This window comes from Oncorhynchus nerka, linkage group LG22, assembly GCF_034236695.1.
Source record: "Oncorhynchus nerka isolate Pitt River linkage group LG22, Oner_Uvic_2.0, whole genome shotgun sequence".
NCBI classification, from domain to species: Eukaryota; Metazoa; Chordata; class Actinopteri; order Salmoniformes; family Salmonidae; genus Oncorhynchus; species Oncorhynchus nerka.
The window spans coordinates 33,865,491-33,891,978 of NC_088417.1; the positions used below are offsets into that span (position 1 = coordinate 33,865,491).

General features: G+C 40.4%; 1 protein-coding gene across 1 annotated transcript in view; it reads right to left on the reverse strand.

Annotated features, from left to right (window-relative positions):
- Positions 1-3,868: 3,868 nt before the first annotated feature.
- Positions 3,869-26,488, reverse strand: part of LOC115105116 (cadherin-12-like) — a 198,730-nt gene continuing 176,110 nt past the window's right edge. Inside the window, exons 9-12 of the mRNA XM_029626751.2 lie at positions 22,645-22,766; positions 15,636-15,753; positions 13,526-13,777; positions 3,869-5,212 (exon numbers count right to left, since the gene is read on the reverse strand). Of these exons, the coding sequence (XP_029482611.1) occupies positions 4,668-5,212; positions 13,526-13,777; positions 15,636-15,753; positions 22,645-22,766 (1,037 nt within the window). The 3' untranslated portion in view covers positions 3,869-4,667. The remainder of the gene's footprint in view (positions 5,213-13,525; positions 13,778-15,635; positions 15,754-22,644; positions 22,767-26,488) is intronic.

A 26,488-nucleotide genomic window follows, 5' to 3' on the forward strand; every position in this document is an offset into this window, starting at 1 on the left:
TTCTCACATAGGTGTCCCTTTTGTCCAGGTGGGAAAGGGCAGTGTGGAGTGTAATAGAGATTGCATCATCTGTGGATCTGTTAGGGTGGTATCTGTATCCGTGACCAACAGATGCATATCTGTATTCCAGTCATCTGAAATCCATATATTTGGGCTGAATGAATCTATTTCAATTAAATGAACTGTAACTCAGTAAAATATTTTAAATCGTTGCATATTGTGTTTATATATATATTTTTTTACATTACAGCCTTTTTCTAAAATGGATAAAAAATGTAAAAATGTCCTCAACAATCTACACACTGTACCTGTCACGCCCTGACCGTAGATTGCTTTGTATCTTTACATTTTTGTTTGGCCAGGGTGTGATTTGGGTGGGCATTCTATGTTTGTATGTGTAGGTTTTTGTATTTCTATGTTTCGGCCGGGTATGGTTCTCAATCAGCGACAACTGTCTTTCGTTGTCTCTGATTGGGAATCATACTTAGGTAGCCTGTTTTGCCACCTTGGGATGTAGGTAGTTAATTTCTGTTTAGTGTTATTCACCTTGCAGGACTGTTTCGGTTTTCCTTTTTGTTGTTTTGTTTATTCAGTGTTCAGTGAAATTATTAAAGATGAACACGTACCCTGCTGCATTTTGGTCCGATGATTCCTCTTCTTCCGATGAAAGCCGTTACAGTACCCCATAATAACAAAGCAAAAACAGGTTTTTAGAAATGTTTGCAAAGTATTAAAAATAAAAAACACAAATACCTTATTTAGAGAAGTATTCAGAGACTTTGTTATGAGACTTGAGATTTAGCTCAGGTGCATCCTGTTTCCATTGATCATCCTAAATTAATTGGACATGACTTGGTAAGGCACACACTTGTCTATATACTGTAAGGTCCCAGATATGATAGCATGTCAGAGCAAACATCAAGCCATGAGGTTGAAGGAATTCTGAGACAGGATTGTGTCGAGGCACAAATCTGAGGAAGGGTACTTAACATTTCTGTAACATTGAAGGTCCCCAAGAACACAGTGGCCTCCATCATTCTTAAATGAAAGAAGTTTGGAACCACATAGACTCTTCCTAGAGCTGGCCAACCGGCCAAACTGAGCAATCGGGGAGAAGAGCTTTCGTCGGGGAGGTGACCAAGAACCCGATGGTCACTCTGACAGAGCTCCAGAGTTCCTTCCAGAAGGGCATCCATCTCTGCAGCACTTCACCAATCAGGCCTTTATGGTAGTGGCAAGACGGGAAGCCACTCCTCAGTAAAAGGCACGACAGCCCGCTTGGAGTTTGCCGAAAGGCAACTTTAGAACTCTCAGACCATGAGAAACAAGACTCTCTGGTCTTATGAAGCCAAGATTGAACTCTTTGGCCTGAATGCCAAGCATCACATATGGACGAAACCTGGCACCATCCCTAAAGTGAAGCATGGTGGTGGCAGCATCATAATGTGGGGATGTTTTCAGCAGAAGGCACTGGAAGACTAGTTAGGATCAAGGGAAAGATGAACGGAGCAAAGTACAGAGAGATCCTTGATGAAAACCTGATCCAGAGCACTCAGAACCTCAGACTGTGTTGAAGGTTCACCTTCCAACAGGACAACCACCCTAAGCACACAGCCAAGAAAACACTGGAGTGGCTTTGGGACAAGTCTCTGAATGTCCTTAAATGGCCCAGCCAAAGCCCGGACTTGAACCCAATCGAACATCTCTGGAGAGACCTGAAACAGTTTTCGCTTTGTGGGGTATTTTGTGTTGATTGATGATGGAGAAAAAAAAGAATAAGGATAAGAATAAGGCTGTAACGTAACAACTTATGAAAAAAGTCGTGTTCTGAATACTTTCCGAATGCACATATGGAAATTTGTATGGTGCCTCATACAATTGAAATGTTCATAGTCAATGACAACTCATATTTGTGAAATCACACATGCTCTCTCTTATTGTATTACTCCACAATTGACAATTTAACTGTCTTAAAACGATAGTAGGTTAAAAAAACTCCATGTACTTATTCCTCATTAGGAAGTCTACCAGGGAGTGTATACTGGTATTATGTGTAAACCCCTATCACTGAACATGGACCTTGGAGGTAGTAGACCACAGAGGCATGGTAGAATTATTCAAAAAAATGTCATAATCGCCAGTATTCGCTTCAGTTTCTCTTTGGCTTTGAGTGCTGTGTGTTTAAAATCCCTGAGCTATTCAGTATCTGTCAGCTGACTTTCTCTCTCTCATATTTATGCAGGAGGGGGAACGTCCCTTAGTGCTGATGTCTGTATTTGGTTTGTCTGCGTCTGTCCACTGTCGGTAACAGGGTGACTTTGCTGACATGGCAGTGTTGTGATTTTCAGAAAGGCCACGCTACAGCAGGGGGATGTGCTGGTCCATAACAACAGCCACAGAGATTAAACAATACATTCGTAATTGCAAAAGCCCACTATTCAAACTTGATAAGGAGTGAAGGGGGTGACTATGGTTCATTATACTATAGGTGGTTCAAATCGTGAATTCTGATTGGTTAAAACCTCATTTTCAGCCAATTTCTATTCCACAAATTACCACTGGCTGAATATATGATGTTAAATGCACTGTTCCATCTGACTTTTCAAACCACTGTCTCATCAGCCCAGCCAGGCAATTTATAAACTTGAGCTACATCTAGACATGATCTCACATTTCTTTTAGACTAACATTTAATTTTCAGCTGCAGAGATTTGGATAAACCTTGCTGTCTGTCTCTCCAAAATTTGCACCATGTTTCAATCTTCAAATTCAATCTCCAGCTGTCTCATAGTAATGAACATGCCGGGACGAGAAAGACAGGCAGGCAGCGTTTCTCAGCCAGTCGAAATAATGAATCAGCTGACATAATTTCTATAGATATACTGTTTACAAAGAAATGTCAATTGAAAAAAGGTAAAACAAAACGAAGTGCAGCTAGTTTGCAGTCTTTACAGCTTCAGTTTGAAGTAATTGTGTTAGCAGTGCTGTTGGCTAGCTCCTCTGACGAGAGAGCACATTTACTATGCTAGGCAAAATTGTGCCTGATTAGCTTATTTTTATGGATGTATCCAAATAAACGTCACTAGAAAACTGCTTAAACAACTACAAGTGCAGCTGCTGTTGTTATTCTAGCTGCACGGTTTGACATGACTGTAAGTTAGCTGTAGTTGGCTAGCTAGCAAACAAGGGATAAGAACTTTGCCAGCCGGTCGCGCCCATAGAAAAATAACAAAAAGACTGAAAGACTGGGTCGTGTCTCTGGCAACTGATAGAACAAACAACCAGCTGGCTAGGGCAGCAATCCTAGATTTGTGTCGGGACTATAGCTTGTAGAAGGATGAAATAGTATGGATAAAGTCATCTAAATATATATTTTTTAATGAAAATATGTCAATCATTATTTAAATATGTTGCTAACCCGTTGTATAAATGTGATTATGCCCTCGAAGCCGATGTTTGGAGGACTTCGTCTTGGGCCTAACAACACCCAAGCCATCCTACAAAACACCAGCTTCTCGGGCATTATCACTTAAATAAACAAAGACCACACAGTTACCACTTCAGTCTCTGGCCTCGGAGTATAAAGCTGTTTAGATGGTGCCTGTTCCCATTTCCATCCATCTCATCCATACCGCTCCCCTTTGACAATATTGTCACCAGAAGTCATAGACATTAAATCAGCTCACATTGGCCATGGACAGCATTTCAGTAGATTGAGGCTATAGGGTCTTTATTCTATCAAAACTGGTATCCTGTTTTCTGGATAAAAATAATATTACATTTTTCACACATAGCCAAACCAGATTGAGTGTTCTTTCCCAACATTAAAATAAAATAAACATGGTTGTTTATCAGTGGTGTTTATTTATGAAAACAGTATTTATTACATTGGCTGAACTGCATTATCTTGATTAGCCCTAAATTAATTTTAACAACAAGTACAAGTTTATACACCTGACTCACCTGACTGAAATGTCAATTTTCGTGTGGGTCATGGAATAATTAGAAAATCCTCAAGTGTCTTCAAAAATCAAAAATATGTATATGGTTAAGACATAAATAGATAAATACGTTAACAAAGGAAACCAACAAAAACAAAAACACCCAGACAATAAATAAATAATAATAATAAATAACATTCAAAATATCTTTGGCCAAACTTGGGCCACATAATTGTCTCATAACTTGTCCAACTGAGAGTAGTCTCAAAACGACATGCCTCTGTCTGCCAGTCAGCCTATGCTTGCATGACCAGTTTTATGCCAGTGTCTTAGAGAGAGAGAGAGAGAGAGAGAGAGAAGGATACAGTATGTGCAGTGAATAAAAAAATCTGAAAACAATTATTTTGAGGCACTTTTAAGGATGTCAAAGAAGAAAATGCTTGCATTTTCTGTGTTTTCTGTCTTTATTCCCCCTAGAAGTGAAGACATAAAGAAGAATAAATAAGACAAAAAACAATATTCAATATAAATGTAATTCAAAGGCTGTCTTTTTCATCTCGCTATCTATCCTCCATTTAAACATATTGCGATTGACGATAGAAAGAAAAAAATTCAACAAATTGATTTGCAAAAAATAAAACCCTGAAATAGAAAAAAACACAAAAACATTTTGTTAAGAATGCCATTTCATGTCCACTTTTGGAGTCTACTAAGTGAATAACATCATCAATGTCTGTTTTCTGTTGTTGTTGTTGTCGTTGTGTCTGCTTGAGTATGCGACTGCTCTCCGAATATTCCCGCCAGAGTCTTAAATCGAGGACCCCATTTGTTGAGGTAATCATAGTCCTCATCGGCATCTACTACCAGAGACTCGATGGAGCTGAGCGACTCTGCTACAGAGCCCTCTCCCTCATAGGCATAGGTAGCTAGAGAGTCATAGGGTGGGGCCGAGTTGTCCACATCGTTTTCCTTCAGTCGCTGATTGATGAAGTCACGGATATCTTCACTGTCTTGGGAAACAGGAGTTCGTTTTTTGCCGGTTTTGGGGTCGGGTTTGACATCCCGTCGGAGAAGGTCCCGGTTCTCTTTCAGAAGGTTCTCCTTAATGACTTTGGGGTTGCGGAGGGTGCCCATGTCGAAAGCGTGGGTGTCCTCTTCGCCCCCTCCCTCATCGTCGTAGTGGATTACATTGTCACGGATGTCCTCCTTGGATGTCATCAGAGTCTCCTTCTTCTTCTGTCGTCTCAGACCTACGTAGATGACCACGATCACTGGAGAGAGATCACAGAGAAAATAACGCATTAGTGGTTTATGAAACTATGAATCACTCTTAATGGTATTGGAAGCCTAAATGGTGCTATATAATGTTGCTAATACAGCATTGGAGAGAGATCAAAGATGATAGATGACACATTAGTGGTTGATGAAAAGTGTGAGATAATATAAAGTGCAACTTGCATTGGGGAAATGTAATGATCCACTGTTTATGGTTTTTTTGGTGGCTTGAGAAGGTAAACATTTCCTTGGTATGCATTCATGTGACTTGCCAATGAAGAAGTTACCAAATCTCCCACACATATTGTTCCTTAGCAACAGACGTTATGTACTGAGTACTGACATGACAAAAAACATGACATAGTCTTCTGACATTGCATTGTAGTCAAGCACTGATCACGGCATGGGGTGGTATTCTTAAGAATGTACCTCCACAGATCCTTCCAATTTCCCTCTAACTGGAGCTGCCAATATCGAACACACATCTCCCACACTCATTTTGTAAAGTAAGGGGGATGAAAGATTATTCCACTGTTTTTTCCTCCTCGCTGTGGTAAATACAGTACATTTCCTATATGGGTCTTCAGTTGGACTATTCACAAGGGAAAGAAATGCACAGTTCAACACATGTATAGAAATTATTCAATTATAATGAAGAAACAAATTGGTTGAAAATTGACAAAAACAATAGAAAGCATGAGAGCTGTAATCTTGACTGCCCTTCTTTTCCTTCTCCTTTGCCTTCTCTTCTACGATATTAGTCAAACAGTGCGTCAGCTCCCCCCAGTGGTTAAGGTTTGACATGCATGGTCATTATTATTTGGACAGTTCTTTCTTGGGTGGTAGCTGGGTGTGGTCTAATTATAATGGTCTGGGGAGGTAACGCTAATGCCAGACATGCCCTCATGCCAGCCAGTTTGACAGACAGCTTGATTCCCCCATCATTTACACGCAGGAAGGAACAACTGTGTCAGCTTGACATATCCACCACAAAAACTAACTGGCTTTCAAAAAGAGAGTTATCCCTGTAAGTTGTGATTCACTCTGGCACTTTCTCTGGGACAGCGTGACTTGATGGAATAACATCGATGCCAGCCATAGCCTCAGGGCATGTTGACTCTGAGCTCTGATAACAGTTCTCTCACCAAGTAGTCAACCCTTTCAACACTAACTCTACATTCACAGAGAGCAAAGTGGGTGAAGAAAGCCATGTTCATACTAACAAAGACTCACTCTCAACATGAAAAATTACTCATTGAAGTTGGCTAGACTAATTCATGAAAGAACACTAGTTGAACAATCTCTAAACCCCATTATCTTTGTGGACGTGTAATTTCTAAAAAGTTGAGATCGTGGAGACTTGACGTCATGGTGTGGTCCAACTAACACATTAATACAGAATTATCCTGGGTACATGCACATCTTAGATGCAAGGGCATAGTATTAAATGATGTGGCTACTAGCACTAGCGGCAAATAGCAAATTATGCTTTCTGAATCTCAAGATTATATTGACATTATCAAATAAACCTTTATTGGTCACATACACATGGATAGCAGATGTCAATGCGAGTGTAGCGAAATGCTTGTGCTTCTAGTTCCGACAGTGCACTAACATCTAACAAGTAATATAAAAATTCCACAACAACTACCTAATACACACAAATCTAAAAGGATGGAATAAGAATATGTACATATAAATATATGGATGGGCGATGACCGAGCGGCATAGGCAATATGCAATAGAAGGTATAAGATATAGTATATACATATGAGATGATTAATGTAACATATGTAATCATTATTAAATTGGCAATATTTAAAGTGACAAGTGATCCATATATTAAAGTGGCCAATGATTTGAGTCTTTATTTAGGCATCAGCCTCTCTGTGTTAGTGATGGCTGTTTAACAGTCGCTCGGTCCGAACTTTGATGTACCTGTACTGAGCTCGCCTTGTGGATGGTAGCTGGGTGAACAGGCAGTGGCTCGGGTGGTTATTGTCCATGATGATCTTTTTGGCCTTCCTGTGAGATTGGGTGCTGTAGGTATCCCAGAGGGCAGGTAGTTTGCCCCCGGTGATGCGTATCACAGACCGCACCACCCTCTGGAGAGCCTTGCGGTTGTGGGCGGTGCAGTTGCCGTACCAGGCGGTAATAGAGCCTGACAAGATGGTGCATCTGTAAAAGTTTATCAGGGTTTTAGGTAACAAGCCACATTTCTTCAGCATCTCCTTTGTTTTTGTTGATGTCGAGTGAGAGCTTGTTTTCCTGACACCACACTCTGAGTGCCCTCTAACCCTGTATGCTGTCTCATTGTTGTTGGTAATCAAGCCCACTACTGTTGTGTCGTTTGCAAACGTGATGATTGAGTTGGAGGCGTGCATGGCCGCGTAGTCACTGGTGAACAGGAAGGGGCTGAGCACGCACCCTTGTAGGGCCCCAGTGTTGAGGATCAGCGAAGTGGAGATGTTGTTGCCTACCTTCACCACCTGAGTGCGGCCCATCAGAAGTCCAGGAATCAATTGCACAGGGCGGGGTTGAGACCCAGGACCTCGAGATTAATGATGATCTTGGAGAGTACTAAGGTGTTGAATGCTGAGCTGTAGTCAATAGAACAGCATTGTTACATAGGTATTCCTCTCCAGATGGGATAGGGCAGTGTGCAGTGTGATGGCGATTGTCTGTGGACATGTTGGGGTGGTATGCAAATTGAAGTGGGTCTAGGGTGGCAGGTAAGGAGGAGATGATATGATCATTGACTAGTCTCTCAAAGCACTTCATGATGACAGAATTGAATGCTATGGGGCCGATAGTCATTTATTTCAATTATCTTTCCTTCTTGGGTACAGGAAGAGTGGTATCCATCTTGAAGCATGTGGGGACAGCAGACTGGAATAGGGAATGATTGAATATGTCCGTAAACACACCAGCCAGCTGGTCTGCAGATTCTCTGAGGACGCGGCTAGGGATGCCGTCTGGGCCAGCAGCCTTGCGAGGTTTAACATGTTTAAATGTCTTACTCACGTCAGCCACGGAGAAGGAAAGGGGGCCCTCAGTCCGTGGTAGCGGGCCGCGTCGGTGGCACTGTATTATCCTCAAAGCAGTCAAAGAAGGCGTTTAAGTTTGTCTGGAAAAAAGACATTGGTGTCTGTGACGTGGCTGGTTTTCTATTTTTAGTCCGTAATTGCCTGTAGACCCTGCCAGATACGTCTCGTGTCTGTGCCATTGAATTGAGGCTCTACTTTGTCCCTATACCTACATTTCACTTATTTGATTGCCTTGTGGGGGGAATAACTACACTATTTATATCTGACCATATTCCCAGTCATCTTTCCATGGTTAAATGCAGTGGTTTGCGCTTTCAATTTTGCATGAATGCCGCCATCTATCAACGGTTTCTGGTTATGGTAGTTTTTCAGAGTCACAGGGTATACAACATCTCCAATGCACTTCCTTATAAACTCACTTACCGAGTCAACGTATAAATCCTTGTCATTCTCTGAGGATGCCTGGAACATTTCCATGTCCGCGTGATCAAAACCATCTTGAATTACGTATGCATGCATCATAACACACTTGGTTGATATGAAGCTGATACATAAACGTACACTTTAACAATGAGAACAGTGATACATCTAGTACTTTATAATGTTGCCTGGAACAGTGATATTCAGCATTTTGAGTCAGTTCAAGGTTGGATTGCCTCTGAGTGTCCTGTGTGATCTGAGGCATAGGTTGATGGAAAAGACTTGTGTACTTCAGACCTTTTTAAGTTATGTACAAGCAAGTAGATTAAGGCCTAGTTTCAATCATATCAAGCGTTTACTGGCGATAGCAGACCCCAGCGTAGCGGATGTTTTGGCTGTGTCGGAGATGGAGCCCTCAAATTGGTGAGCAGCTGCTCTTGCAATCATTGACACGAAGCCACACCCGCCCCACTCCTGTAGAAGTTCAGAGCGAGAAAATGTAGGCTATATAGAAATAATTACGCTGAAATTGAAAATCATTAAACAACATAATGAGGATTTATATCATCCTAATGGAAGTGTAGATTTACATCTCTCATTCCAGTGTTAGAACTTGTAAACAAGGCTGCATGGTATTTCTGTAAATGCAGCTCCATGGAGCCAATGGCAATGTCGGCTTTAGGTATAATGCCGGGAGCCACTTGTGACAGCTCTAACGCAGTTCCACCCCTGACACTGTCAAAACAACTGCTATGCGGAAATTGGCTGAAGAGGATCTGATTGAATCGAGCCCTTAGTAAAGTAAGTAGCCTTGCATGAGCGAGCTGGAACGGCTTATAGGAGGAGGAGCTTATCTATTTTTTCTGTAGCGTGAGGCAGCTTGATGTACAAGTACACCACCTGGACAGGAAACTAATATATCTCCTTATTGCTGAGTGCCAAGCAGAGAAGCATCAGGTACAGTTTTTACAGTCTTTGGTATAACTTGGCCAGAGGTCAAACTAGCAACCTTCCAACCTCAGAGTGGATAATCTAACCACAAGGAAACTGAGTTAATGCAGGTTACACATAGCATAATTGTAAGCAATGATATGCAATGATATGACATTTGGATCGTTGTCTTGATATCCAGGTCCCGGGTGGTCCTATGTCTCCTCCTACACCTTAGTCTGTAGATCAAATAATTAATGTACTATTTGTAATTACAGCCTATTTGATTGCAATTCAATATACACCTAATCCTGTAACCCGGGTGCTGTCAGCGTGAGCTAGCTGAGCTTGGGCCAGGAGCATCACTCCCTGAAGTAGCATGCAGAGCCGAGCAACACAAGGCAGAGCAATGCAAGGCAGAGCAGACCAAAGCAAAGCAAAGCAAAGCAAAGCAAGCACGGCATAAGGAAAAGAAAGAAAGATGACAGCACCCTCGCTCAAAACAATAGCATCTTATAGATTACGTCATTGTAAGATCACAAGACCTCAGAGATGTAAACATCACCCATGCCATTAGAGGTACTGAAGTCTGCTGGACAGACCACCGCCTAATCAAATCTGTGATGGCCATCAGACTGGCCCCCAAGCAAAGAAAGCAACCCATAACCCCTACACAGAAATACAACATCTACAAACAACAAGCAGAAGAGCTAAATGACTCTGTCCTGTCCATCTGAAACGAAACCTCCCTGAATGCAACCCTGATTGCAATACAACCGATGTTCAGTAAGACTGGGTGGCCTTGAAGGAAGCCATCCACAAGGCATTTGCAGATACTTTCACATGTGAGCCTCCGACATTTAGTGAAATGATACTTAATCACATTCAGTTAATTATACGTGTGACTAAATGGACGTGACTGGCATGCCAACACATAACTCTAACTCTAACCATTACCATGACCTTAACCTTAACCCTGCCCTTAATCTTAGCATCTAACCATAACCAATTAGGTACTTCATCATTGGTTTGCAAATTGATCCCTTTAGTTTTTCCTGATCGTATGCTCTGTAGTGGAGTCTGGGTGGAGGGAGAAAAATAATAATTTTATGGCTAAAGATGAAATTCTTTTGATTATTCTGTATGGGTCATGGCCATACTTGACCTACTGTACACTGTAAAAAATGAACCAGTTTTAATAGCCGACCATCACACAATATCACAAAGTGATATTTATTTCCCCTCTCTGGCTTTCTCGCTACTACACCAAATTGGCTAAGTGTATATTTTTCAGTGTAACATTTCTAGCGTTGATTCAGGTGTTAGTTTAACTCTGTAAGTCTCAAATTAACACTCATTGGTGTAAAAGCAGCCCAGTGTTGGTGTTAATAACCAGTGTCAAACCAAAAGCATGACTATCATGATTATATTTCCCAGCATACTCTATTGGAGGTTGATTGTTTTAACTGTTTGTACATTAATTGATTAATTAATCTTGCTTCCAAAATTTAAATAACATACATTTTTTGAAACCTATCCAATCTGCTACTTGGATTTATTGCACCCTTTACTCAGTACTTTGTTGGAGCACCTTTGACCGCGATTACATCCAAGAGTCTTCTTGGGTATGACACTACAAGCTTCGCACACCTGTATTTGGGGAGTTAATCTCATTCTTCTCTGTAGATCCTCTCAAGCTCTGTCAGGTTGAATGGGGAGAGTCGCTGCAGAACTATTTTCAGGTCTCTCCAGATATGTTCGCTTGGATTCTAGTCTTGGCTCTGGCTTGGCCACATAACATTCAGAGACTTTTTTCTATCTAACTGGGAGTCTCCTGAGTGAAAGCATCTGAAGTTCTTAAAAGGTAAATTATTTAATTTGGTTGCTTTTCTTATTTTCGTGAAAATGTTGCCTGCTGCCAGCAGAGCCTAGCATAGCATTATGCCATGATAAACTTACACAAATGCTTGTCTAGCGTTGGCTGTAACGCATATTTTGAAAATCTGAGATGACTGTTGTTAAGGGGGGTTAAAATTAAAATAGCTAAATTATCCTTGGTAATACCATCTTAAACTTCGTAATAAATCTTGGGTCTTGGGTCTATTTTTCTAGAGTCTATTTTTCTCCATTTCCGCCTGACTGATGTGCCCAAAGTAAACTGCCTGTTGCTGAGGCCCTGAAGCCACGAAATGCATATAATTGGTACCATTGGAAAGAAAACACTCGGAAGTCTGTAGAAATGTTAAAATAATGTAGGAGACTATAAGACAATAGATATGGTAGTTGAAAATCCAAAGGAAAACCAACCGGAATTCTGTTTTTGAAATCCCATGCTCTTCCAATGGAACGTATGGGGGAAAGAGTAAATCTAGATCCCTGTATGTAATTTGTTCAAGGTTTCAGGCTTGTTTGTTCCAAAATGAGGAAGAATAATGAGTTTTGATACAGGGACACCGACTTGGAATTTCGTGTATGCGACCGCTATAAGAGGACATGCACCTGCTAATATAATTTTCCTATTGAACATACGTCTTTCCGTATGAAATATTATAGTTTAATCACGTTTTAGGGTATCTGACGATTAAATAGAAATGTATTTTGACTTGTTTTAACAAAGTTTAGCGGTAGCTTTTTGGATTCCTTTCTCTGCGTGTTGAATGAGTGGATTACTCAAATCAATGGTGCCAACTAAACAGACATTTTGGGATATACAAAATGACATTACATGCTGTAACTTGTAATTTTCAAAAAGTAAGTGAATATTTAAACCCTATTTATGAATTTATGAAACCTGTGCCAGTGGATAATATTTTTATGTGGAGCGCCATCCTCAAACAATTGCATGGCATGCTTTCGCTGTAAAGCTTACTGTAAATTGGACAATGCAGTTATATTAACAAGTATTTAAGCTTTTAACCGATATAAAACACTGGTATGTACCTAAATGTTTAATATCCATAATTTTTATAATTGTTTATTTGAATTGTGCGCCCTCTAGCTTCACTGGCAGAGTGGATCGAACCCTTTTTTTAAATTTTCAACTAAAATTACATATTCAAATCTAACTGCCTGTAGCTCAGGACCTGAACAAGTATATGCATATGCTTGATACCATTTGAAAGGAAACACTTTGAAGATTGTAGAAATGTGAATTTAATGTAGGAGAATATAACATATTAGATCTGGTAAAAGATAATACAAAGAAAAAAAACATGCACATTATTATTATTTTCTCCTGTCATCTTTGAAATACAAAAGAAAGGCCATAATGTACTATTCCAGGTTAGGCTCAATTTAGATTTTGGCCACTAGATGTCAGCAGTGTATGTGCAAAGCTTTAGACTGATTCAATGAACCATTGCATTTCTGTTCAAAATGTTGTATCAAGACTGCTCAAATTTGCTTAATTGGTTTATTAAAATAATTCAATATGTTAGCTTTGAACCCTCCTCCCCTTGCTTAGACAGGACTTGGACTATACAGAGTTAATGTGGGTTTGTGCCCTGTGTCGCCGTACAGGGACACACGCTGAACTGTTACACAGTCATTACTGATTAGGAGGACGTACCCTAGCTGTAAATGACGTACCCTAGCTGTAAATTACTCACCCAGTATAATGACGATGCACAGGAGAATAGCTATTAAAGCCCCAGTACTCAGCCATACAATAAGAAATTCCACGGTCATAACTGAGTAGGACCTACCACAAGGGTAAATTACTCAATACTCACCCAATAGAGTGATAATATACTGACTATGGCGGTGGTTAGTCTAGTGGTTATGGCACTGCTTTGTGAGTATGTTAGTGTTTTTGTGAATGTTGGTTGATGCCCAGGGTTGGCCTTAAAGGGATAAACTCCATCACACATTCAATGACTAGGAGGGGTGAATGAGGAATAATAAATTACTCACCCAGAAGAATGACAATGCAGAGGAGTATGGCTATCAGGGCCCCTGTACTCAGCCCCACTGGGAGGAAGATGGCCTCTGCACTGCAGGTGAGGAGCGATCCATCCGACTCGCAGCCACACACACGGATTGTCAGGATGCCCGTACTGCTTTGGACGGGGTAGCCGCTGTCCTGGATCACCACAGGAAGGAAGTAGATCTCCTGGGAACGCCGTCGGAAGTCGCTCCGCAGAGTCACTATCCCCGCGGTGTTATCTGGAACAGAACGAAACAAATTTAACTACAAATGACTATTCGGGATACACTAGCCTATACAATGAGACAATGATAATGCTTTTACTGAACCTGAGTATTCCTGTTAGAAATTACATCAGAAATGTTGTGAGTTGGTTCCTTACTGTCCCTTGTCTTGAACAAGGGTGACCTGATGTTACCTCAGACAGCAAGTCAACTCTGAAAATGTCTAAACTGCCTCCGGGACAACATGGCAGCCGTACACCCTTATCCACTACAACAGAGTGTGCTGGGGAACATTTGTGGTTTCTATGTGTTCATTCATCCGACATAATTATAGGAAACTGGAAGGTTAAACAATGATTAAGAATAAAGGAACCATGTAGCCTGCTATGGACAGGTAAGGTAATCATGTACTAAGAAAGTAAGGTAGTGTTGGGGTGGTGCTGGAGCAGGTGTGAAGTTGGTCAGAGGAATAGACCTGGACAGGGTTTCTCACGAACAGGGCAATGTGTCAGGTTGGACCAGCCCCAGACCTGACCAGTGTGGCTAGACTGTCTGACCCCTGTCAAGATTGGTTTGTTCCTCTGACAACGCCGGGGACTTTTTCCTGACAGAAGGGTCAAGGTGTCTCAACACACCTTACATGTTATGCACAGATTATGGGTTCGTTCCAAATGGCACCCTTTCCTTTTATAGTGTACTACTTGAATAGTGCACTATAAAGGGAATAGGGTGCCATTTTGGATGCGGATTGTGTTTTTTCCATTTTCTCTTGCTTTGCTAGACTTCGCCTTTGGTGCTTTGAATGCCTTGTCCCTGCGCATCAGATCTCATCCCTGTATCTGGAGATTGTGTCTGTTGGCACAGTGACGGCAGGGCGAAAGCTGTGATGCTCTGTGTCCAAAAGGTAAATCTGGATCAGGGGTTCAAGCCGGGTCTCTCTTCAAGGTTGAGAAATGCATTCCTTTCCACAGCTTCATACTGCAATGGGTCATACTCACACCTGTCTTCAAAGGGTGTGTTTTGCAATTTGCACATTGGAAAGAGACATGATACATTTCTGAGAACATACTATACTGAATAAAAATATAAACGCAACATGTAAAGTCTAGATTCCATGTTTCATGAGCTGAAATAAAAGGTCCCTGAAATGTTCTGTAATAAAGCCCTTTTGTGTGGAAAAACGTATTCTGATTGGCTGTGCCTGGCTCCTACGTGGGTGGGCCTATGCCCTCACAGGCCCACCCATGGCTACACCCCTGCCCAATCATGTGAAATCAATAGATTTGGGCCTAATGAATGTATTTCAATTGACTGATTTCCTTCTATGAACTGTAACTCATCTTTGAAGTTGTTGCATTTATATTTTTGTTAAGTATATACTGTATGACAACATATTCTAAATCATATAGAATTGACACAACAGTACTAATTTTATGAATATTTTAGATAGTTGACTCCCATTGGTGATGGCTATGGCTGCTGCACAAAATTAATACAAATATGCAGTACTTTTCTTGGGTTATATGATAACACTATCTATCAAGTGCTCATAACGACATATGTCTAAAGGAGACTGATGTGACCTTGTAGCAGGTGTAGGAATACCTAGGATAGGATAAAGTAATCCCTCTCCCCCTGAAAAGATTTAGATGCACTACTGTTCCACTGGAGGTCATAAGGTGAATGCACCAATTTGTAAGTCGCTCTGGATAAGAGCGTCTGCTAAATGACTTAAATGTAATGTAAATGTAATGATTCACTGTATCACCTAGAAATATGTTAGATGCTGTCATCATGCTTCTTCACTATGATGACTACTTTTTCTTCCTCACTGGCACAGTGTCAGAAACCTGGTCAAGATACTGTAACTCACTTCCAAAGTCTAGGATAGTGAAGTTCTTGTTGTTGACGTCCCTCTCTGATGGTTTGAAGGAGAACTTATGACCACTTTGTGGCAGATCCTGGTCCTTTGCACTGAAGATTTGAATTACCTGAGAGAGAAAAACATTTGAACATTAAATTGAAAGAGAATCATCAAAGGACTACATGGCTGTTGAGCTAGTTATTTTAGTATCGTCTAGACACAATAAACTCAAGATGTCGGGACATTTTGTTAAGTTATCCTTTAAATTCCATGACTCATAAAAAATTACATCAAGCAATGTATGAGGGTGAACTGAACAGGGATTAACTTCTTTGGGATAGGGGGCAGTATTTTCACATCCGTATGAAAAGCATGCCCAGAGTAAACTGCCTGCTACTCAGGCCCACCAGCTAGGATATGCATATTGTTAGTAGATTTGGATGGAAAAACTCTGAAGTTTCTAAAACTGTTTGAATGATGTCTGTGAGTATAACAGAACTCATATTGCAGGCGAAAACCTGAGAAATGTCCAATCAGAAAGTGGGAAATCTGAGGTTTGTAGTTTTATAAGTGATTGCCTATCCAATATCCAGTGTAAATGGGGTCAGATTGCACCACCTAAGGTTTCCACTAGATGTCAACAGTCTTTAGAAAGTTTTCTGAAATGTTTCAGGCTTCTATTGTGAAAGGGGAGAGAACAAGACCACTCACAGTAAGTGCCTCAGCTGAAAGTTAGGAGTTGTTTATCGCGCGCGGCCTTGAGCACGAGCTCCATTCCATTTCCTTTCTAATGACAACGGAATTGTCCGGTTGTTATCATCATTAGGATGATAAAAACATCCTAATGATGATTATATTCATCGTTTGATATGTTTCTATGAACTTCAATGGAACTTTTTGACTTTTCATCTGGACTTAGTGCCCGCGCTTTGTGCATTTGGATTAGTGAACTAAATGCGTGAATAAAAAGGAGGTATTTGGACATAAAGATGGGCTTTATCGAACAAAACAAACATTTATTGTGGAACTGGGATTCCTGGGAGTGCATTCCGATGAAGATCATCAAAGGTAAGTGAATATTTATAACGCTATTTCTGACTTTTGTTGACTCCACAACATGGAGGGTATCGCATGGTGTGCTTTCGCCGAAAAGCATTTTTGAAATCTGACACAGTGGTTGCATTAAGGAGAAGTTTATCTTTAATCCTATGTATAACACTTGTATCTTTCATCAACGTTTATGATGAGTATTTCTGTAAATTAATGTGGCTCTCTGCAAAATCACCAGATGTTTTGGAGGCAAAACATTACTGAACATACCGCACCAATGTAAACTGAGATTTTTGGATATAAATATGAACTTTATCGGTCAAAACATACATGTATTGTGTAACTTGAAGTCCTATGAGTGCCATCCGATGAAGATCATCAAAGGTTAGTGATTCATTTTATCTCTATTTCTGCTTTTTGTGACTCCTCTCTTTGGCTGGAAAATGGCTGTATGTTTTTTCGTGACTCGGCGCTGAGCTAACATAATCGCATGGTATGCTTTCGCCGTAAAGCCTTAATAACCTCTTTGGGATAGGGGGCAGCATTTTTACTTTTGGATAAATAGCGTTCCCAATTAAAACTTCCTGATACTCATGCCAAGAATATAAGATATGCATATTATTAGTAGATTTGGATAGAAAACACTCTGAAGTTTCTAAAACTGTTTGAATCATGTCTGTGAGTATAACAGAACTTATGTAGCAGGTAAAACCCAGAGGACTAACCATTCAGAATAAAAAACAATTGAGGTCACTGTCTGTTCAATGAGTTCTCATTGAGAAACGATATTTCTTAGGCACTTGTTTGCAGTTCCAACGCTTCCACTGGATGTCACCAGTCTTTGGAATTTGGTTGAGGTTATTCCTTTGTGCAATGAAGAACTACGCCCATCTTGGAACAGGGTAACATTATATTAACTGTTTGAGAGTTGCGCAAGACTTGAAAAGTAGCGTTAGTTTGTGATCCTCCAGTATTGAAAACAGATAGACCCATCTTCAATTTGATCGATTATTAACGTTTAAAAATACCTAAAGTTGTATTACAAAAGTAGTTTGTAATGTTTTGGCAAAGTTTACAGGTGACTTTTGAGATATTTTGTAGTGACGTTGTGCTAATTGGAAGCTGTTTTTTTCTGGATCAAACGCGCCAAATAAATTGACATTTTGGATATATATCGACGGAATTAATCGAACAAAAGGACCATTTGTGATGTTTATGGAACATATTGGAGTGCCAACAAAAGAAGCTCATCAAAGGTAAGGCATGATTTATATTTTATTTCTACTTTTTGTGTGGTGCCTGCAGGGTTGAAATACGCTATTGTCTCTTTGTTTACTGTTGTGCAGTCATCAGATAATAGCTTCTTATGCTGTCGCCGAAAAGCCTTTTTGAAATCTGATATGTTGGCTGGATTCACAACGAGTGTAACTTTAATTTGGTATTGTACATGTGTGATTTAATTAAAGTTAGAATTTTATAGCATTGATTTTTTATTTGGCGCTCTGCATTTTGCCTGGCAATTGGCCAGGTGAGACATTTGCGTCCCGCCTATCCCAGAGAGGTTTTAACAGTGTTCTAAAAATCAATCAGTGCACAGGGTTATGATCTCAATGGGAGGTTGTTTAGCCTCCCTTCCTCACCTCCTCTCTTCAGCTCCTCACCTACTCTCCTTCCCACCTCTCCTCACATCGCAACTCTCCTCTCCGTGCATGGGGCTTCAGTTTGGGAGGTTGCCCACTGCCTCACTAAACTCTACCCTCTTTATCTCAAAAAGCATTCAAGTGTGTTTATGATAATGTTTTTTTCTCTGCTTAATCTATTTTCCTGAGAATGTTGAAACAGCGTGTTTGTCCCGTAGCCTTCCTCCCTGCTTTCACCTGGAAATGTATCTCTCTTGTTTTTCTCACTTGAATACATACCTGGTTATAGATGACTGTTCAGGGGAGGTTGCAGCTGCACAGTGTGATCTGCATCAGAATACTTGTACTGCACTATAAGTGCTTTGTCTGTACTTTGGCAGGCAATGTGAGTGCAACTAACCATCAAGGGGGACTTGTGATGGCTCTTACAAAAGAAGACCTTCAATTCTTTATCGCCGACCAGCTATGAGTAAAAACCTGGCGGAATCTTGCTGTGAAAAGTACTAGTATGGAAATGTGATGATGAAACCAGATTTGGATGAAACCAGATAAAAGCAGGACTACCAAAATGATTGTTGCTTCTACATTGATAAAGTTTCATCATAATGTTAGTGGTCCCCTCCCCTATGTCAAACAATTGGATTCAGGAGGTAGAATGGAGGCGGGATTATTAAAGGCATCATAAAAGTCTACATTTAATACACCAATGGAAGTATTATTCTCTACCTAATTTAAATATGTACAACTTTGTAACCAACATCGCAGAAGATGTGATCACAGAGTGACATGGTTTATACAGTTGAAGCCGGAGGTTTACATACACCTTAGCCAAATACATTTAATAAACTCAGTTTTCACAATTCCTGACATTTAGAAATTCCCTGTCTTAGGTCAGTTAAGATCACCACTTTATTTTAAGAATGTGAAATGTGAGAATAAAAGTTAAGAGAATGATTTATTTCAGCTTTTATTTCTTTCATCACATTCCCAGTGGGTTTAGAAGTTTACATACACTCAATTAGTATTTGGTAGCCTTTCCTTGAAATTGTTTAACTTGGGTCAAAAGTTGCTGGTAGCCTTCCACAACCTTCCCACAATAAGTTTGGTGAACTTTGGACCATTCGTCCTGATGTAACTGAGTCAGGTTTGTAGGACTCCATGCTCGCACATGCTTTTTCAGTTCTGCCCACAAATGTTCTATTGAGGTCAGGGCTTTGTGATGGCCACTCCAATACCTTGACTTTGTGGTCCTTAATTAAGACATTTTGCCACAACTTTGGAAGTATGCTTTGGGTCATTGTCCATTTGGAAGACCCATTTGCGACCAATCTTTAACTTCCTGATTGATGTCTTGAGATGTTGCTTCAATATATCCAAAGGATTTTCCTCCTCATGATGACATCTATTTTGTGAAGTGCACCGGTCCCTCCTGCAGCAAAGTACCCCCACAACAGGATGCTGCCACCCCCATGCTTCACGGTTGGTATGGTGTTCTTCGGCTTGCAAGCGTCCCCCTTTTTCCACCAAACATTACAATGGTCATTATGGACAAAGAGTTCCATTTTTGTTTCATCAGACCAGAGGTCTCCAAAAAGTACGATCTTTGTCCCCATGTGCAAACCGTAGTCTGGCTTTTTAATGGCAGTTTTGGAGCAGTGGCTTCTTCCTTACTGAGCGGCTTTTCAGTTTTTGTCGATATAGGACCCGTTTTGCTCTGGATATAGATAGTTTGTACCTGTTTCCTCCAGCATCTTCACAAAGTCCTTTGCTGTTGTTCTGGGATTGATTTGCGCTTCTCGAACCAAAGTACGTTCATCTCTAGGAAACAGGACTCGTCTCCTTCCTGAGCAGTATGATGGCTGCATGGTCCCATGGTGTTTATACTTGCATACTATTGTATGTACAGATGAATGTGGTACCTTCAGGCATTTGGGAATTGCTCCCAAGGATGAACACGATTTGTGGAGGTTTACACATTTTTTTCTGATGTTTTGGCTGATTTCTTTTGATTTTTCCATGATGTCAAGCAAAGAGGCACTGAGTTTGAAGGTCGGCCTTGAAATACATCCACAGGCACACCTCTACTTGACTCAAATGATGTCAATTAGCCTATCAGAAGCTTCTAAAGCCATGACATAATTTTGGGGAATATTCCAAGCTGTTTAAAGGCACAGTCAACTTAGTGTATGTAAAATTCTGACCCACTGGAATTATGATACAGTGAATTATAAGTGAAATAATCTGTCTGGAAACAATTGTTGTAAAAATGACTTGTGTCATGCACAACGTAGATGTCCTAACCTACTTGCCAAATTACTCCAACCTAAGTGTATGTAAACTTCCGACTTCAAATGTATATGTAGCTAGCTAGTCTACTGCTGCCAAAATTTGACTTCAGCGTGTCAGCAAATATAATGTTGGTTTCCCCTATTTATGTAAGGCAAAGATACTTAGTTTTCTGCTTTCTTCTGTGTCTGGTGTAAGCTAGTATCTTGGCTAGCAAGGTCTACAGCCAGCAAGGAACAAAAGTGGGCTGCACAAAACTCTGATGTAGACATATTAAGGGACATGCCTTACTGAAAATGGATACAAACTTTTTGACATCATTGGACAGTCTGTATATTTATTGAAAAGTGCTGCTACCTCACCCTGTGACATTTCAACGGAAGTTGTCAAATCTGAACTAACAACTAGCTTGATATACAGTGCTCACAATTCCATTTGGGTTTGCTAGCAAAATTATACAGCTAACATTTTGTCTATATTGATGCTGTTACAATAACCAAACAGTTGAATTAACACATCATTTGTGAAACCATAATGTGATGTATGACAGGATTGGATGTTGCATGCAATTTCAATGTTGTTTGAGTTGCTCTGTGTATCAGCACATTTGCTTGAGATAATCTCACTGCAACACTGCTCACTGAGTCCATGTTAATTGACATAAGCTTTATTAAAGAACCGCCAGTCAAGGACCTTTCATCAAATAGATTTGCTCACCTCCGGTGAACTCTCTCCTCCATCCTCTCTCGTGTCCTTTAGAAAAAGGTCAAAGTAGAGTTGGAGAGTTGGCGAGGAGAGTGAACGTGGATGGAAATGCACTTGCTTGAAATGAGATGGTCCTTTTCCACTCACACATCATCAGGCAAATTACTGTTAGAGGGGTGGATTCCAAAATAAATGTTTAAAGTGAGTTGTGCATGTTTTTAAAACGTGTATGTTTTTCTCCTCTTACAAAACAAAAGTTGATTCAAAGGGGGTGTGGCAGATTTCAAAACTTTTCTGCGTTAGGAAACTTGTGAGTATCCTAAATGAAAGATGGCTATCGAGGAAGGGAGGACACTCCTTTGTTTGCCTACTAATGAACAGATACAATTCTCGACCACTCAACCACATATTGGTTTCTGGGTCATGGAGGAGAGGACAAAGGATGGAGGACGGTATTTTGCCCAAATGAGAAAACCCCCAAGGTGAGCTCCACACTGACTCAGCCTACTACAGTAGCTCCCCGCCCCTTCAATCTGTCATTTCAGACTTCCTGGTAGTTTGACATGAGAGAAAAATTATTTTCTATCTGGAAGAAATATTGTGTAATGTTCTAGTCACTCAAAAGGCTATTTTGCATGATTGTTAAGGACTTTTAAAGATAACGGTTCATCGATCAAGGCATGGGTAAGCAACGCTTCTTCAGTGTGTGATGGGATAGTCTTTCTAGCAATTTGTTAAACCGCCAAAGGAGCTCTGTCGGCACGTGCATGGAGATGTTTGCTAATAGGCTAATTTGTAGTCACAAGTGGTTTATAATGCATACAGGCAGAGACTCCGCTGCATCCAAATATTGAATCTGGAATGTACACTTGGTTGCTGATGTGGAAAGCACACCATGCCCCCTCCATTAGCTAAAATAAAGCAAAAGGTTTTAGCAATATGCAAAACTTTGATACAATGATACCTGTGCTATGCATGGTAATATACCTTTGTTTTATATGATTTATGTGGTTTTAAATCATAATTTAAAGGCATATTATACACAGCTGAAAATTATATTTTAATGGTTCTATTTTTACTGGTTCATATCCCTATGGGCCTTGGTCAAAAGTAGTGCATTTGGTACGTAGCCTCTCTGTGTGGGCGCTCATACTATTACTGGGAATCAGTCATCCTTCCCTTCACTATTAGCATTTTATTCATGGTTGTTATTTTCAAAATTCCCTACTGACCTTTAAATCAATATGGCACCTTTAATGAGACAGTGCCTCTGAGCATACATCAACATGACACACGCAGACACGCACGCCCACACGCTCAGACACACGTTCACTTACCTGGCCTACTTTGGTATTTTCACACACAAAGCTCTCATAAGGGATGGCTAGTTCAGGGGGAAACTCATTGACATCCAGTACATGAACGGTGACAGCCACTCTACTGGTCAGCACTGGGCTATCTGAAGAGTCAAAATCATACAATAAACAACAATGAACAGTTATAAATGTTTCTAATGTGTTTCATTGTGCTTGCCTGTGGGTTAGTACATTAATGAAGAGACAAAACTGTGCAAGAGACAATTCCCCATTGATTTTACAACCCTGACATCATGTGGTTGTAATATGCACTGCAGTCTTAGAATTGGCAAATGGTAAAATGATGACTACACCCGGCCACCCGCATCCATGTTGATTCTGTCCATCCACACCAGACCCGATAATGACATGCAGGTTCAAATATAAAAACCCCAAGGCTTAAAAATAACTGATATTTGGAACAAGGAGGGAATGTTGGAACAAAACAAACAACTTTACAGTTAACAAAAATGTACGCTTAATCCAGTATAATCTTATGTATATAATGTGTTATACAAGTAATATACAATTTATTAAACAATTCACAAATGTTACAGCATAATAACAGAGTCATGTCTTAAGTGTACAACTAAGAATGACTCAATAAACCATGCATTCTGGGAATATTATGAAGCCCAAAAATTATGGGAGGAGTTAGAAAATTGGGTGTCAGAAGAATTACAATGTAAATTAACTTTTAACCATCTGTCTGCATATTTCACAACATGTCATATGAGGGTGAAGTGATAATTTTTTATTTATTTAACTAGGAAAATCAGTTCAGAACAAATTCTTATTTTCAATGGCAGCCTAGGAACAGTGGGTTAACTGCCTTGTTCAGGGGCAGAACAACAGATTTTTATCGGGGATTTGATCTTGCAACCTTTCGGTTACTAGTCCAACGCTCTAACCGCTAATAGGCTACCTGCTGCCCATTTAACCGATGGGTTGGATGATACGTTTCTCTTTAATTATCTTCCTCCATCATTAAGGCAATGGAACAATAATATACTTAATTATCTAAATATTGGGCGATGGAGAGGAACAAAATGGTGCAATTTGAGGACATGGGAGGAAGAGTAGTGCAGGCACTGGATATAGGGGTGAGAACAGGTATATCTGAGCAGGTGTTTGTATGTATCTGTATGTTGTCTTTTGTATGTATATGTTCTATTGGGGGCATGTCTACATGACCAAACGTATTTGGTCAGCTGCTCGTCGAACATCTCATTCCAAAATCATGGGCAATCTTGGTCCCCCTTTGCTGCTATAACAGCCTTCCCACTCTTTTGGGAAGGCTTTCCAATAGATGTTGGAACATTGCTGCGGGTACATGCATCATTCAGACACAAGAGCGTTAGTGAGGTCGGGCACTGATGTTTGGCGATTAGGCCTGGCTCGTGGTCGGCGTTCCAATTCATCCCAAATGTGTTTGATGGAGTTGAGGTCAGGGCTCTGTGCATGCCAGTCAAGTTCTTCCCCACCGATCTCGACAAACCATTTCGGTATGGACCTCACTTTGTGCATTGGGGCATTGTCATGCTGAAATAGGAGGGGGCCTTCCCCAAACAGTTGCCACAAAGTTGGAAGCACAGAATCATTAAGAATGTCATTGTATGCTGCAGCATTAAGATTTCCCTTCACTGTAACTAAGGGGCCTAGCCTGAACCATGAAAAACAGCCCCATACCATTATTACTCCTCCACCAAACTTTACAGTTGACACTATGCATTGGGGCAGGTAGCGTGCCCCTGCCATCTGCCAAATCCAGATTTGTCCATCAGACTGCCAGATGGTGAAGTGTCATTCATCTCTCCAGGCATCACGTTTCCACTGTTCCAGAGTCCAATGGCAGTGAGCTTTACACCACTCAAGCCGGTGCTTGGCATTGCTCATGGTGATCTTAGGCTTGTGTGCGACTGCTCAGCCACAGAAACCCATTTCATGAATCTCCCGACAAAACAGTTATTGTGCTGACGTTGCTTCTAGTAGCAGTTTGGAACACTGTGCGCTTCAGTGCTCGGCGGTCCCGTTCTGTGAGCTTTTGAGGCCGACCCACTTCGCAGCGAAGCCATTGTTGCTCCTAGAAGTTTCCACTTCACAATAAAAGCACTTACAGTTTACCGGGGCAGTTCTAGCAGCATGTATGTGTAGATTTAATGTGCAGCACTGGCAGGCACAACGTGATCATTGTGGTTTGCGTGTAAGTTCTCAGATGCCTGATGAATTCCTTAAAAGTGTCAATGTATTGGAAAATAATATATGAAGACAGTACCTTTTAAAGGGGCAATCAGCAGTTTCTAAATAAATTTTTGGACTTATAAACGAATTATATGTACCTGATTGTTGAAGAATATAGCTTATAAGTGCCTCATGAGCTTAGTTCAACTGCCATACCCCATCAGAACCACTAATATAATCTTGTTTTACTCCAATGTAAACAAACACCATATAGCCTCGAAACATGGTCAAAACTATTATTTTGATATCATGGAAGGTCAGTCATTTCATCCATATCACTGTCTATGAATTTGAGAGTGGTTACATTTCTCCAGGACCATCCCTCAGCTTTTTGATGAACAAGGGTGGGGAAGAATGCTTTGTTATTGTTTCTACCGCTGATTGCCTCTTTACATAAATCTGTTCCTTCAGGGAATCTAAAAACAGAAGAATATATTCCATGAACAATAAACACAGCATGACTGAAAGTTGATAGCTATACTTGAACCCATTATTTGCATAAAGATTGTTCAAACCATTCTCTTATGCCAGTTTAAACCTCTTTTACCAGAATATGTGCTTTTTATACAACATTTCTATACAGCTGGGGCACTGGAGGAAATTAATGTTTTGTAGTGCGAGGCAGAAGTGAAGGTAAACTTGATGGTTATGAAGTGGGGGGATAGGTTAAGCTTTGCAGTGGAGGCTTATAGGGATGGGTGCGTTGAATGGTGGATGGCCTTCCTCCCTCCACAGGGGAATCAGAGATACAGCTAAGGCTCAGCTAGAGACCTGTGTGTGACCTTGATGGAAAAAGCAATCTTCTTCACTGAAGGAAAAATGACACTAAGTACGGGATTTGCTTCTCTCTCTCTGATCGCACCGACCGCCACCACTAACACTCCTACTCCGCTGGCAGAAATTGTGGACATTTCATCTCTCCGTCCCTGTGATCTTTTTAATCTGTCAAGGGTTTTCTCTTGCTCCTCTTTGACCCAGAACATTGAGCAATGGAACCATCAAAATAGAATGAACAAAACATATTTTGAGAATTATGTCTATTAATGACTATTTCTATGAGAGGTGAATTGTATCCTTTCAGGAAGCAAGAGGTGTAGGCCTTTTGTATCGTAAACTATATTTACAATCAAATAGAGGTCGCTAAATAATATAAATAAATGGCATTTATATCATTCATGGAACTGCAAGGGAAACCTCATCCTATCCAATTTGCTGAATGGTCCTTTCATTTTAACACGTGACACAATGGTTTCCCCACTAGATGGTGCAATAGTTTAGTTGTTAAAATCAATGTAGTAATAAAAATAACTTCATTTGAAATGCGCTTGTTAATACAAGTAACAAAGTGCTTCACATCATAAAATAATCAAATAAAAAGTACTAACAAAGAAACATAGACAGAAGGAAAGAGAATGAAAAAAAGATAGCTAATTAAAATCATACATTGAAATCACTCATTAAAGCATCTTTAAAAGTGTGTCTTCAGTAGGGATTTAAAAAGAGGCACTGAATCTGCAAGCCTGATCTCCTCTGACAGACCATCCAAAGTCTGGGGCCTTAATGGCAAATGCCTAGTCCCCTTTCA